Below are 16504 nucleotides of genomic sequence, written 5' to 3' on the forward strand. Positions count from 1 at the left end.
TCAGCTACAGTTCTTCACCAACAGCTTTCCCAAGCAGGTGCAACCATGCATCTCCTTCTACCCACTTTTAGTATTACTTATTATCCAACTACATTTTAACCCACAGTAGAGTGTTTCTTAGAAGCTGCTTAACAGACAGTCACCATTAAACAAAATGTTCCTTGTTTACAGTCTAGACCAAAGCTTCCTGCATAATTGCCAACTTATATGAGGAACATTTCAGTAATTTTTTTTTTTAAATGGTACTCTCATATCTATGGCTCCTCATTGCAATAGTTGTGTAGATTTTTCAAAATGATTGAGAAGTGTATAAAAATCAGATGGTGCAAGAACACCAGATCTTTGCAGCTTAAGAAATGCCACTAATTTTAAACACCTATCTTCACATTATCTCTGTGAAAAGACTTAAAGTTGATTAAATACTTTTAATAAATATTAAGATGCATGGAATAACCAGAGCTTCTGTTTAATGCATTTTTCTATCTGTTATGAAAAAAATAATAACATTTGTAGGAGTAAATGCATCTTTTTCTTCTATATCACACAGGACTGCGCATTTTTTTGTAATTAACAATGAAAAAAAAAATGTGACCTCTTTCATCTTAGTTACCAATGATATCAGAAAGCGTTTTGATTCTCAAGTTCTTTGCCGATAATCACATCACTTGCAGTTGACATATTTTGAATAATCAAAATTAGTACAGTAAATGAAACTGTGAAAATGATTTCTGAATCTAATTACCTTGCAAAAATAATTTGTAAAATGTTTTCTTATATGAACTTACTGCTCTAATGTTGGTCTAATCTGATTCTTACTGATTCTTAAATAGAAAAGCACTGATAAGTTATATAACTAATTTAGCTTTCTAATACCTATCAACAAAATAATGCAGATCTTTTGGAACTGACAAAATTTTTTATATTATCAATTCTTGGTTCAATAGGATTAAAACCCTCAATACAGTTGCTTTGTAATCTTTTTGATGCCTGTAATACGAAATGTGGAACAATTAATACACAATATTGAAAAATGACAATATAAAAGGCCAAATCATTATCACATCATATTACATGAGAAAATCTTAAGACTAAGTTCTAAAATTTCTTACTAGAACTTGTTTATGAACAGTTGCTAGCAATCAAGTTGCCATGGCTTAACAAGTTACCATTAATCAGTTAAATCTGCCTACATATGCTCTTGCAATCTACACCAACTATGGAATAAAATGCAATATGAACCAAGAGTCACAACGCTTTTATTTCACAATCAGCAAAAGCTAAAAAAACCCACACGTGGACAGTTACCAGGGCTCAAAAAGCAAGTTTATTGTGCCAGGCCAACTTGTTCAATAGTGACATATTGTCCATATCTTGTATATGCCTCAAACTAGTAGTTAACTGTCCTGCTGCATGTACAAGAATTAAAAGCCAGTGTCCTACCTGCCAAATAAACTGTCATGTACTCCATAGACTGAACACACACTAAGGTCTATTAATCCTTTAGGTTTTGTGGCTCGTTTTTCACTTTCAAAATAAATAAGCTGGGCATCATTTCCCTCCAATATAAAGTACAAGTTTTTCCATCTCTTTCCTTTACCTGTAAAGGAAAGCAAGTAAGAAGTTACAATATTGTTTTAAAGAAAATGTAAATTTTGTGAATGAAGAAAAAAGAGGGCAGTAAGGTTTTTGTCAAAATACAAACAGAAGAACAATGTACAGTTAATCACGCTTAAGCAAACACATCAGTATACATACTTGATTTTTTGCAGCATGTAGCTAAAACTAGACCCTCTTCACAGATTCGAGTACAATATTAGATGGGTCTCTAAACATTTTCATTAATCTCAACAGGATTAAGCAAGTGCATATGAGCTCCGTTCATATCAGTGGGAAAACTGTGTCTATACAGTTTGCAAATAATGTGTGATGCTGTAAGTGATCCAATTTATTATGGCTATTTTAATTAAGGAATAGATTTCTCTTGACATGAGAAAATTATTCCTAAACTCTAATCAACTGATCAGCATAACAGATTGCATCACAATATCTTAAATCAGAATGACTGAAGAATAGAAATAGGAATACAATATAGACAAACTTGGATCAGAACCATGCCCCAAACACACCTATATCCAAAAATTTGACCAGTTCCACATGTTTCAGAAAAAAAAAACATTAAAAAAAATTAATAACTGGAGATTTAAATGTCAAGGTTTGTTGGAAAACACGTTAGATGTATCAGTAAAATGTGGATTTAGCCACTGACCAAACAAAAAATAAATCAATCATTGTTTAATATCCTCTGAATTACAACTGATAAGGAACTTTCTGCAACTAATTCATACATAAACCACAGTACCTTTTAGAAAAACATTCAGCCTTAATTTTCAACTTGATCATCATAGATCCACCACAGTCCTTCATAAACAAGCACTAATACTCACTGTTTTGGAAAACTAACTTTAACACCCAGTTATTATACTCTACTAGATGGAAGAGTGATTTTATTAAATTTTTTCTGTATGCAGGTATGCGCATCTCTCCACACCTACTCAGTACTCCTGCTTGCACATTTAAAGTATCTCATTATCCCTTTTAGGTAAAGATTTTTCACTTCAAGTTCATTCTTGGCTGATTCCTCACCCTACCACATCCCTCTACACCTTCTCTCAGAATTAGCACTCTCAAGAAAAGAGATGCTTTCCTTACTTTATTCAGAGGATCTAGTTTTTATTTCCTTTGAATGCGTCTTTTAAATTTGGCTATATTTAAATGCTTACCTTCTTTCTCACTTTTGCTTGCTATCCAGATCACTATCTGGCAATTATTGATTTAGCTACTGTCTTCATCATATGCAGAAACATTATTACTCTTTTTTTTTTTTTTAAATCAACTTTAGTGGAAACAGAAAAACTAAAATCATGATACTTGGAAAGGGACTAGCTTCCTCAGAACTTCAAAATCTTGCTCAATGGTAATTCTTCAGGGATATATTAAGATGAGTCAGGCAGCTTTTAATCCAATTATTCTATGCTAGGTTGACTGTGTGTCATGGTTTAACCTTAGCTAGCAACTAAGTATCATGCAGCTGCTCACTCACTTCCCCCCACCCAGCGGGATGGGGAAGAAAATCGGGAAAAGAAGTAAAACTCGTGGGTTGAGATAAGAATGGTTTAATAGAACAGAAAAGAAGAAACTAATAATGATAATGATAACACTAATAAATTGACAACAGCAATAATAAAAGGATTAGCATGTATAAATGATGTGCAGTGCAATTGCTCACCACCCACCGATCACCCAGCGAGTCCCCGAGTGGCGATCCCCTGCCCCCACTCCCCCCAGTTTATACACTAGATGTGACATCACATGGTATGGAATACCCCATTGGCCAGTTTGGGTCAGGTGCCCTGGCTGTGTCCTGTGCCAACTTCTTGTGCCCCTCCAGCTTTCTTGCTGGCTGGGCATGAGAAGCTGAAAAATCCTTGACTTTAGTCTAAACACTACTTAGCAACAGCTGAAAACATCAGTGTTATCAACATTCTTCTCATACCCAACTCAAAACATAGCATTATACCAGGTGCTAGGAAGACAATTAACTCTATCCCAGCTGAAACCAGGACACTGTGTCAGTGTTAGAACCTTAAAAATGTCTCAATGTACCTTGTACACCAGAATATACATTTTAAATTAAACATATTGCCTAACTTGGAATAACAAAATTAAACCAGCTCTGGTCTCCAGTGAATGTACTGATTTACATTAATCTAGCTCTCTTTAACCCATGTGATCAGCTTAAATTTAAACAAGTTGTGTATTAAATGTGAATACATTTTATGAAAATGTACTTCATTTAATGAGTCTGAATGTTACCTTTGATAAAAGGCGCTTAGTTTTTGTGCTGTTTTCTGATATTTTGGCAAGAACTGCCAATCAACATCTTTATATTGCGTGTCATTTTATGTGTTATGTCTTTCTATTTATGTACTTCTTAAGGAAAAAGAACCTTTCATACCTTTTACAGGCTTTCTACCACCTTTTGCTCACTTCAATTTTGCCTCCACTAGTACCAGTACTACACAAAATATGCATCCATATCTGCGTTTTTTAGAAAAAAAACATTTCATAGAAGCAAACAACTCACTTTTTTTCAGAAGATATCCTTTTTTAACAATATTTTTATAAAAAGCATCCTTTGTTTTGCGACGAATTGTATTGTAGATTTCTTTTCCATCCACTGTATCATTAAGCACTTGTTCTTGATGCTGGTAAACAAGGAAGAAATCAACATTTTTTTAAGCTCAGAAATCACCGTGAAACAATTGCACACTATGAAGCTGCAACTGAAATTTTATTGAATGCTATCAATGCTTTATTATTGTTCTCTCATGTGTCTTAAACTAATATAATTTAATACAATACCTTTGCCAGAAATGTAATATAACTATTTCTTGTGGAATGATTAGGCCAGAATTATAATATGAGAAGAAAAATAAGGTTTAAATACAGAATGACTTTCACAAAGTAACATCTGTATTTACTTTTTTAACACTAAATAGAAAGCAGCATCTTTCACAGTGATTTATACAAAATTTACACAAGTCTTTAAAGGTTATTTAGCTTCTAACTGTCTTCTATGAAGGCTTTTGGGACTGAGTAATTAAGGATAAACTCTGAATCAACAAGAATGGTGCTGATCACAATTAAAACTGAATGATTAACACACAAAGTTGCAGTCCCTCACTAATCTTATTAGCACTCATGTCCTAAATGAGTATCATTCTAACAAAAAACAGTAGGAGAAAGTAGAAACAGGAAATAGAAAAAGGATAAATTCACATAGAAAACTAACATCTGGAAATGTAAATACTGAGCTAGAATGGCCAAAAGCCAAGCCAAGTTTGACCTTACTGAGTCAGCTGATCAGCAAAAGTTCTTTAGCTGTAAGAAAACATGAAAAGCAAGACTGTCAAGCAGTGATAACAGTATTGAGATGAAGTGATATATGCACTGGCTCCATACTAAATACTCTACTTTTCTCTCTTCCCCCTCATATACCTATAAGAATTATGGTTTTGAACAGCATGACAATGGCAAGATGAAAAACATTTCAGTAATAGGAATTACAGAACTCACAATGGAAGCAATACCCAAATTTTTACTAACTCAAGATAATCTGCATAACATAGCTATGAAAGAAACAATGTACAAAACAAGAGATCTAGTGAAAAATGTTTTAAAGTAAATTTCAAATTAGAAACAGGAAGTCTATAAGATTGAACCAAATAGCATGCAAGACTTCTGAAATTTTTTTCTTCAAAACCAGAGCATGACAGTACGTGGGAGAACACACAACCAAATGTAATTATACCACCAATAACTTTTTTTTTTAAACAAAGGAAAGTCACAAATATATCTGAATAACTTAAAAGAATTTGATGCAGTCTCACATGGAAAATTAGTCAACGCAGAAAAAGTTATTGATACAGGAACCATAAGTGGATATACAAAGTGCCAAAGTGAAGATGATTGCCATGATCCAAAAAGAATTATAGAGAACAAGGAAAGTTAGTAGGTGAAGCTTTTCAAGGATCAGTCTCGGAATTCAAATTTCCTCACATTTGTCTCAACCATGTTACAGAGCATGAGTTAATAGTAGCAGACAACTGGGAAGCATTGATGACAAGTCAATTGGCAATAAAGGAACGATCAGAATAATAAGGCATAAGTCTAGTAATACAACATAAAATTTGCACTTGTTGATACTTACCAATAGAAAACAATATAATATAATGTGGCTGTGATAATAACACAGATAATATTCTAGGATATATCTGGTAAGTACTCTCACAGAAAAAAGGAATTACTAATGACATGGTATTCTGAGTTATTCTGGTCCATTACATTCAAGAAACATGAACTCACACTGGAACTGGTGGTAGTAGGGCAACTACAAGAACGTTATGAAGAGACAAAAAAAAGAGATTTGGTATGCTCAGCTTAGTGAGCTGACTAAAGGAGAATAGAAGAAATGCCCTTGTACTAAATAAAATAGATCTAACAAAGGGTTAACTATTTAGGTTAGAAATTAAAACCAAATTTCTAACCATCAAAACAGGAAAGTTTGAGAATAGATAGGGAACAAAGTATACAAATATACTTTAGAACTAGCTAGAACTTTATGAAAAACTAGACAATGTGGTTTGTTTATTATCGGTGGTCTCTTAGGATGAATTTATGCTACGGGGCAACAATGTTCTAGAACACACCCTGTGATCCCAGCCCCCTGATCATCTCTGAAGGTTTTCTGTGCATATGGGTTTTCTTTGGGGGAAGAAAGATGCCAGACACAGAAGAATAGAGGGCAGCCTAGTTCTCCCCCGCCCCCAACATGGTATTAAGGCACAGCATTGGTTCAATCAGGGACCAGAGCTGGGGGCACAAGACGGAGCATTTACACCCAAGAGCACAAAGTTTACCATATCTTATGTTTACTACAAGCCAACCTTACGTAAGTGAATGCTTATGAGGATAAAATAAAAGAAACATACAAGCTCAAAACAAAAATTCAGGAGGGGATGATGCTGTTTAACTATCATGGATACCTCTGCCGTAATTCAGTTCCTATATTATTAATATTTGAGGATTAAGACAATATCTTCAATAACAAGTGCTCAGAGATGAAGTTTTACCTGCATTGGAACAGGATCTTTAAGGTAATATCCTTCAACAATCTGTTCTTTTCTATAATGTTCAATGATCTCAGCAATACTGTTCAAATAAGAAAAATAAGATTTAAAATGTTAAACCAGTTACTTTTTCCTCTGTATGAGAATTTGCTTTTCCAATCACGCTATGTTTCCTCACAAATTTATAACAAATCAAGTGTTAAACATCAACCTCGTTTGCAGCAATAACAATTTACTAATACATTGGAAGTCAGGAAAATTCACAGAACAGCACTCATAATGTATTAATTCTAAACTCCACAGAACATTTTCAATCAGTTGTTGAAATGCCTATATTGGGTCTGGCTGGGATGGAGTTAACTTTCCCCATAGCAGCCCTCATAGTGCTGTGCTCTGTATCTGTAGCTAGAAAGGTGTTGATAACAAACCCGTTTTGGCTACTGCTGAGCAGTGCTCCCACAGCATCAAGGCTGTCTCTCCAACCCCACTCCTCAAAGGCCAGCAGGCTGGGGGTGGGCAAAAGGTTGGGAGGGGACATAGCCAGGACAGCTGACCCAAACTGACCAAAGGGATATTCCATACCATATGATGTCATGCTCAGCAATAAAAGCTAAGAGAAAGGAGGAGAGGGGGGCATTCGTTATTAAGGTGTTTGTCTTCCAAAGCAACCACTATGCACACTGAGGCCCTACTTCCCAGGAAGTGGCTGGACATCGCTTGCTGATGGGAAATAGAGAATAAATCTTTTTGTTTTCCTTTGCTTCCATGTGCAGCCTTTGCTTTTCTTTATTAAGCTGCCTTTATCTTGACCCACGAGTTTTTCATCTTATTTTCTCCCCCTGTCCCACTGCGGAGGAGGAATAAGAGGGTCTTGGTGGGCACCTGGCAGCCAGCCAAGTTCAACCCACCACAATGCCAAATGAGTACACTACCTTTTCCACATTCAAGTAACGCATGTGTATTTCCCAGCTCTCCATCCATGCTGAAAATTGCTATTTTATTTGTAATAATTTTTCAAAGTCCTGGAGTAACTAGGGAAGGGGAATGGGAGATACTTCAAACTATGCAAAGCAATTTCTTTCTAGAAAGACAGGAGTGGGAAATAAAAAAGTTTTTTAACATGGATTATGCAGATTATACTTCAAAATCACTGAGATATCATGTTAAATTAACTACCCAGTCAGTAACACTCCTCTACAGGGAAGCTTGCATTCTAATTACCAGAATCTGGTTTAAATTGTATTTTGAAGGATCAGGACAGAAGTAGTGACAGACGCAAGCTAAAATTCAATGAATCTTTGAGTTGCTCTTATTTTTGCAGTTATTGAAAGTTACACTGTAATAAAGAGAAGCAACGTTAACATCAACACGGATAAATCATTCATATGGAAAATATCAACCTGAAAATAAAGAAATATGTAATTAAGTAGAGAACAAAAATATACTTTATGTGTTTTCTCACTTCATATATAGTTAGCTGTGTGTGCAAATGTAATTAATAAGGCACACATGATAGATCTTTGGCCTATTACAATTGGATAAAATTTTGTCCAAAGGAAAGATATAGGATACTATAAAAATGATCATAAAACCATGTAAATAAAACAACAGAAAGACATCTTTGCTTTTTCTCTATCTTGTTCTTCTAAAGCTAGGAACTAGTGTATGCTTGTTAAGTCAATGAATCTTCCCATGAACGTTTTTATTTTTCAGGTTTGTAAAGTGACTTGAATTTCTCGGTATTACTAAAAATCAAATAAATTTCAACTTTTACTGATATGCAATATGCATATGCCGTTTTCTCCATAAAAATTTAAGCTTTACCACACAGCATAAAATAAACACTCATTGTATTTTGCACATTGAAAAGCTATTGCCAACATCTTGTTGTGACGGCAATCAATAATAAAGCAGCTTTATATAATTTTTTCCTCATTCATCAAATCAAGAATACCTTGACTGTCAATGTCTCAAAACAGAAGTCATCCCTCAACATAAGAAGTAATTGCCTGATTTCTTCCAATGTTATAAAATGAGCTGAAGAATAAACTGAGCTGAATTTGAAAACTCATTTTGGAGTTAGAGTACCATACAGACTAGGACTTTATGCCTTGATGGAGTGATTAAGGGGTTTTTTTTCTTTAGCCCTCTTCTCCCTCACACAAACTCAACTCAGATAATCACTGTATATTGTCTTACCACTAAAGCAGCCCAAATGACTGAACAAGCTAAACACTGCAAACAGAAAGATATCACATATCTTCAAATACACTTGAGAATGAATTTGCAAGTGATCCAAGTTATCTAACATGTAAAATGTTGTCCTGGTTTCAGCTGGGATAGAGTTAATTGTCTTCCTAGCACCTGGTATAATGCTATGTTTTGAGTTGGGTATGAGAAGAATGTTGATAACACACTGATGTTTTCAGTTGTTGCTAAGTAGTGTTTATACTAAGTCAAGGATTTTTCAGCTTCTCATGCCCAGCCAGCAAGAAAGCTGGAGGGGCACAAGAAGATGGCACAGGACACAGCCAGGGCAGCTGACCCAAACTGGCCAATGGGGTATTCCATACCATGTGATGTCACGTCTAGTATATAAACTGGGGGGAGTGGGGGTGGGGGGATCGCCACTCGGGGACTAACTGGGCGTCGATCAGCGGGTGGTGAGCAATTGCACTGTGCATCATTTGTATATTCTACTGCTTTTATTATTACTGTTGTCATTTTATTAGTGTTATCATCATCATTATTCATTTCTTCTTTTCTGTTCTATTAAACTGTTCTTAACTCAACCCACGAGGGGGGGGTTTTCCCCATTCTCTCCCGCTGGGTGGGGGGGGAAGTGAGTGAATGGCTGCGTGGTGCTTAGTTGCTGGCTGGGGTTAAACCACGACAAATGTAAGGCATGAAATCAGACTGACCACAAAAAGAATCAAAGGAACAGGAAAAAAGGGTTTATAACTCTTTTCAGCATCTGACAGCGACAAAATCCTACTTACACAAAATACATCAAGGAAGGTATAAATAAGTATGAATTTAAAAAATGAATGGTTAAACTTGGTTTGATATAGAGAAATAAAGATGATTCTCAATACTACATTACAGTTACTTTAGTAATTGTAAAATGTTTAGCATAGGGCTTATTAGGCTGCCCAGATCCTAGCTACCTGGATAATTTTAAAAGTATCTCATCATCATGAGCAGTATCATTCTTTTAATACTTAATGGGTAAATTAAGAATTATTCCAACTGCTGACATTTCAAATACTGAAGAATCCAGAAAGCAGAACACTACTCTATATATCATTAAATTATAAAGAAAAAGAATTAACATGTTAAGCCCATATTGTTCAGCCTATCAAAATTATATAGATTAATCTATCAGTTAAAATAAAAAAGGCTTCAACAACTCCAATCTTCTTCTAGTCTCAAATTGTCTCATCTCTCAAATTAAAGATAACTTGAAAGCTTGTTCAATATATAACTGTTGGGTCAATGTTTCTTATCTTCTACTTTAACATGGAATTACCAGATATACCATCCTGTGCTGCTGCCCCCCTCCTAAATTTTACAAGTTTTTGGAAAACTCACTCTTAGAAAGGTTAGATTTCTGAAAGAAAACAGAGGGGAGAAAGGGGCATGAGATACGTGGTAGGACAGGTATGCCTATCCTACCACACTTTCTAAAATCAGAAGTAAAGCATTAATAAATACTATTTTACTTTTAAATATTGTTTTATTTCCCAGGTAGTTTGTATATCCAGACATGGGACTGGAAGTTCCACAACCTATATAAGCAATGCTACATCTCTGCCTACATTCCAAAATCAAGCACAGGTAGTGTTTTCCTCAGTCCTCCCAGTAATGGGGAGAGGCTTCAGAAGAAACAGGTGAACCCAAGACATCAATACCAGGCTTGAGGACTGGTGCCTCCACCAGAACTTTGGGTTTTATAACCATGGAAGAGTCTTTGAGACACAAGGTATGCTGGGGCCTGACAGGATCCACCTGTCCTGATGGGGGAAACACTTCTTTGCTCATAAGCTGGCAGGACTGATTGAGAGGGCTTTAAACTAGAATCGATGGGCGAAGGGGATACCAACAGGATTGCAGTAGGTAAGCCAAGGTTGGCATGACATCACCTGAGGGTGGCAATGCTGGTGGGAACATTTATGCTGCTCCTGGGAACACAGAGGGCTTAGGAGCACATCTGAAACGCTTGTACACCAACACATGCAGTATGAGAAACAAACAGGATGAACTGGAAGAATTGGTCAGTACCCAGAGTTATGGTGTCATTGGTATTAGTGAGACTTGGTAGAATGAGTCCCATGACTGGAGTGCTGGGATGGAGGGCTACAGGCTGTTCAGGAGGGATAGGCAGGGCAGGTGAGGTGGAGGTGTCACACTGTATGTAAGGGAGAGGTATGATTGTACGGCCCTTACAGTTATGGATGATGTGGTTGAGAGCCTCTGGATGAGGATTAGGGGGATGGAAAACAAAGCAGATGTCATAGTGGGTGTCTACTATCAATCACCCAGCTGGGATGATAGCACTGATGAGTTATTCTACAGGCAATTAGGAGAAATCTCTGGATCGGTCGCCCTTGTCCTTATGGGAAATTTCAGCTTCCCAGGCATCAACTGGGAATATCATACTGCTGTGACAGGCAGGTCTGGGAAATTCCTGAAGTTTGTGGAAGATAACTTCTTGTCACAGGTACTCAGTGAGCCAACTAGGAAAGATACCCTCCTAGACTTGTTGTTTGTGAATAGAGAAGGATAATGAGGGATGTGATGGTAGGTGGCTGTCTTGGCCACAGTGATCATGAAATGGTAGAGTTAACATTTTCAGTGTAATGGGAAAAAAGGACAGCAGAGTTGCTATCCTGGATTTCAAGAGAGCAAACTTGAAGCTACTCAGGGAGCTAGTTAGCAGTGTCCTCTGGGAATCTTCTTTTGAGGGCTTAGGGTTCCATGAGTGCTGGTCAGTTTTTAAGAACCACCTTTTAGAAACACAGCAGCAGGCAATCCCATTGTGCTGCAAGTCAGGCAAGCGGGACAGAAGACCAGCTTGTCTGAACATGGAACCCCTCTTGGAACTCAGGAGGAAAAAGAAATTGTATGATCTCTGGAAGTGAGGTCAGGCTTTGCAGGAAGATTACAGAGCCCTGGTTTGCATATGCAGGGAGAAGATGTGAAAGGCCAAAGCTCAACTAGAGTTGAAGCTGGACAGTGTTGTGTCAGACATCAAGAAAGGCTTTTTTAAAGTATTTTAATAGCAAGAGGAGGTCTAAAGAAAACATTAGACTGATACTTGTTGAGGATGGTCACCTAACAAATAGGGATGAAGAAAAAGCAGAGGCATTCAATGAGTTTTTTGCCTCAGTCTTTAATAATACTGATTTACCTTGGGCTGCCCGGTCCCCTGAGTTGGAGGACCATGACTGTGGGAACAGTCGCTTTCCATTTGTGGACACTGAAATTGTAAGGGACCAGGTGTATCAGCTGAATGTTCACAAGTCCATGGGGCCTGATGGGATTCATCCCAGAGTACTGAAGGAGGTAGCAGATGTTATGGCAGGACCCCTCTCCATCATCTACCAAAGGTCTGGAGAGTCTGGGGAGGTCCCCACTGACTGGAAGCTAGCCAATGATATTCCAATTTATAAAAAGGGCATGAGGGAAGACCCAGGGAACTACAGACCTGTTAGTCTAACCTCAGTTCCTGGAAAAATTATGGGGAAGTTCACACTGGATGCTATTGAAAGGCATTTAAAGGACAATGCAATCATCAGGCACAGTCAACATGGGTTCACAAAGGGAAAGTCCTGTTTAACTGATTTGATATCCTTCTATGACAGGGTCACCCGCCTGGTGGATGAACGGAAGGTGGTGGATGTATTTTTTTCTGGATTTTAGTAAGGCTTTTGATACTGTCCCTCACAGCATCCTTCTGGACAAGTTGTCCAACTGTGAGATGAGCAGGTTCACGGTGCGCTGAGTGAAGAACTGGCTGAAGGGCAGGGCTCGAAGGGTTGTAGTGAATGGGGCTACAACTGGCTGGAGACCGGTCACCAGTGGTGTTCCTCAGGGCTCAATCCTAGGGCCAGTTCTGTTCAATATCAACCATCTGGATGCAAGAGTTGAAAGCACCATTAGCAAGTTTGCTGAGGATACTAAACTGGGAGGTGCTGTTGACCCTCTTGAGGGACAAGAGGCCTTGCAGAGGGATCTAGATAGATTGGAGCATTGGACAATCATCAATGGCATGAAATTTAACAAGACCAAATACTGGATTCTGCACCTGGGATGGAGTAACGCTGGACACAAGCATAAATTGGGAGAGGAGTGGCTGGAGAGCAGCCCTGCAGAAAGGGATCTGGGGGTGCTGGTCAACAGCAGGCTCAACATGAGTCAGCAGCGTGCCCTGGCAGCCAAGAGGGCTAACCACATCCTGGGGTGCATTAAACACAGCATAACCAGCCGGTAAAAAGAGGTGATTATCCCTCTGTATTTAGCGTTGGTGCAGCCTCACCTTGACTATTGTGTGCAGTTCTAGGCCCCACAATTTAAGAAGAATGTTAAGGTCCTTGAATGCGTCCAGAGGAGGGCAACAAAGCTGGTGAAAGGGCTGGAAGGCATGTCCTATGAGGAGCAGCTAAGGACTTTGGGTTTGTCTAGTTTGGAGAGAAGGAGGCTGAGTGGCGACCTCATTGCTCTCTACAGCTTCCTGAGGAGGGGAAGTGGAGAGGGAGGTGCTGATCTCTTCTCCCTGGGATCCAGTGACAGGACACATGGGAATGGTTCAAAGCCGCGCCAGGGGAAGTTCAGACTTGGCATTAGGAAGCATTTCTTTACTGAGAGGGTGGTCAAACACTGGAATAGTCTTCCTAGAGAGGTGGACAATGCCCTTAGTAATATGCTTTAACTTTTGGTCAGCCTAGGACAAGATGATCATTGTAGGTCCCTTCCAACTGGAACTATTCCAAACACACACACACCCCTGCCCCCCCCCCCCCAAAAAAAACAACAACATAAAAAACCCTGCCACACGCACAAAAGACCACCACACACCACCACCACTAAACCACAAAAAACCCACATCGAACAAAAAAAACCAAAACACAACCTGTAAAACATGGAAGTTATTCACAGAATAGTTGAGGTTGGAAGAGACCTCCAAGATCATCTAGTTTAAGTCCCCATCTCAAAGAAGGGTTAACAAGAATAGATTGCTTAGGACCTTGTTCAGTCATGTTTTGAGTATGTCTAAGGACGGAGACTCCACAAACTCTTTGGGCACCCTCTTCCAGTGTTCTATCACGCTCACAGTGGGGGGGGGAAGTAGTTTGTGTTCACATGGAATTGTCTGTATTTCAATTTGTGCCCACTGCCTCTTCTTCTGTCACTGGCCACCACTAAAAAGAGTCTGTCTCTCTCTTGTTTGCTCCCTCCCATCAGATATTTATACACAGTGATAAGATTTCCTGCCCCCAGCCTTGTCTTCTCAAAGCTGAACAGTCCCAGCTCTCTCCACCTGTCCTCATATGACAGATACTCTAATCCCTTCATCATCTTCATGGCCCTTTGCTAGAAGCCTACAACACCTGGACTCAGTATTCCCAGTCTCCCATCCAAGTACTAACTGGGCCCAATGCTGCTTAGCTTCTGAGATGAGATGAAATAGAGCATGTTCAGGATGGTGTGGCCACACGCTAGTAAGCATGTATTTTCTGTTTGAGATTTCACGACATGCAGTTAGTAAAATCGCCCCCCCCCCCCGAACGGACTTTGCCAATTTTTACATGAAAAAGTAGATATTACTCCAGTAGTCACCCGTCTATCTTATCCATGGAATAAACAGAAAGATCAACAAAGTTACATGTTTTACTGAAGTCCATGGGAAAATACTATTTCATTATATAGTCAAAATAATCCACTCAATATGTATTTAACATTTCCTATATATTAGGACCTTCAAATAGACAACTAGAAGACAAGACTACAGATTGGCTGTTTTGTAGAGATGATATAAGAAATAATGAAAGCAGACTTCCATATGAGAGAGTGTAAATACAGTCTGTTAGTTATACTCATCAATAGAAGTTTTGAGCAATTTATATACAGAATGGTGGGAGAATATGCAAAGGAAAAAGGTTAGTGGAAAAAGTAGTCTTCCTATGCATCACAGAACACTAGATTCCCGAGATGTACCCAGGAATTTTTCCCCATGATCACCCAGAATAATTTTGGCTTGTTTTTGGAATATAGGCAGAGACATAGCATTGCTTACATAGGTTGCGGACCTCCCAGTCCCATGTCTGGATATTCAAATTACCTGGGAAATAAAACAATAGTCAACTTTTGAGTTGGTTTCCTTACTATTTTTCAGGCTCTTACTCTTGTATGGAAAATCTTGGTTTATAATTTATGTGACTATAACTGTAATCAATACTCTGCAAACAAAGAATAATTTGCTTTATTTTATCCATTTTTTTAATCCCACTTACAATCACTAAAACTGCAAGAGAAGAATATTAAGAGAAACAACACTACTAAGGATGATTTTTATAAAATTCCAGTCTAATACTAGTATCAGATTTAAAGCAGATACCTTCAGAGCATTTAAAGAAATAGCTTACTATAAAAAAGATCAATGAAAATTAACAGATGCATTTAAACAAGCAGCACTTCTTCAACCTCTAGTTTTTCACCTTGAAGACAAACTCTACATTTTTAGATAAGTTATAAAAGAAGAAAAACAGATTTTCTCTCTGCCTCAAGAAATGCTCATAAATCATTTCATTATCTTGCATAAATTCATACTTCCTATGTTTCTGTTCTGGATTCAATGCCACTGGATTCAATGCTTTTCAGCCACTTCTGATTGTTCCATACAACAATCCACATTAGTCTTCATATATTTAAAGACTTCCTTCTTCCAGTGTCCATAATGAATAAAACAGTACAAATATTAAAAAGCCCACAGAAAGTTATTCTTTTTTTCCTATTTCTTATTTATTGCCCTCTGCAGTAGATCTTATGGTAAATAATTTGGGGCAGTTGCCACCTTCATTTTGCATCATTATCTTGCATTACATACTGTTTGAACTTCCAAGAAGTTTATCAACTTTCAGTAAATACTAACTTGGACAGAATTTGAGCCTAGGAGTATATCAGTAATTCCCCAAAACATTCAACAAAAACTAGAAGTCTTTCAAAGCCAAGCAGTTCTCTTTCACTGAGGAGGATCTTTGCAACCTAGGTACCAAAATATTCAAAAACCCCTCTAAAACCATATTATCATAATTTAGTGATGCTTAATCTTTTAATCTTGTTTTCCATCCCATGTCAAGGAAAGAATATTCTCTAGGTAAATGTATTTTATATATACACTTCAAGTGAATCCAGCAGTAGGAAATTATTTTCCTAAAGTAATAACTTATTGCAGTAAGCTTCTGGAGCTATACTATCTAATGTTGCAAAGCCATTTGAGACTAATAAGACTTCCACTAATTTGCTAATTAGTTTGACATCACCTAGGGTGTGGGCTTTTAGCCTATCATCCTCCTAATAAGCCATGTAACTAGAGAATGGGCAAAAGAGGATTTACCTTCATCAAAGGCTGACACTGCAGCTAGCTTGATTTTCAATGAGGATGTCTGGAGGCCAGACTGATTAATGTAGAAGGTACTCAAGCAGCCTGTGTGTGGGATATACATAGGTTAATAAGGTTCCAATTGCTTAGTCTCAAACCACTGTCGATTTGAAATCATATGAAGAAGTCCACTGAACTTCTTGATTAAGAGACC

General features: G+C 37.8%; 1 protein-coding gene across 1 annotated transcript in view; it reads right to left on the reverse strand.

Annotated features, from left to right (window-relative positions):
* LOC138683476 (ras GTPase-activating protein 1-like) overlaps positions 1 to 16504 on the reverse strand; it is a 117148-nt gene that overhangs the window by 52267 nt on the left and 48377 nt on the right. Inside the window, exons 9-11 of the mRNA XM_069775334.1 lie at positions 6693 to 6771; positions 4145 to 4265; positions 1441 to 1597 (exon numbers count right to left, since the gene is read on the reverse strand). Coding sequence (XP_069631435.1) covers positions 1441 to 1597; positions 4145 to 4265; positions 6693 to 6771 — 357 coding nt within the window. The remainder of the gene's footprint in view (positions 1 to 1440; positions 1598 to 4144; positions 4266 to 6692; positions 6772 to 16504) is intronic.

Source organism: Haliaeetus albicilla, chromosome W, assembly GCF_947461875.1.
Source record: "Haliaeetus albicilla chromosome W, bHalAlb1.1, whole genome shotgun sequence".
Taxonomy (NCBI): Eukaryota; Metazoa; Chordata; class Aves; order Accipitriformes; family Accipitridae; genus Haliaeetus; species Haliaeetus albicilla.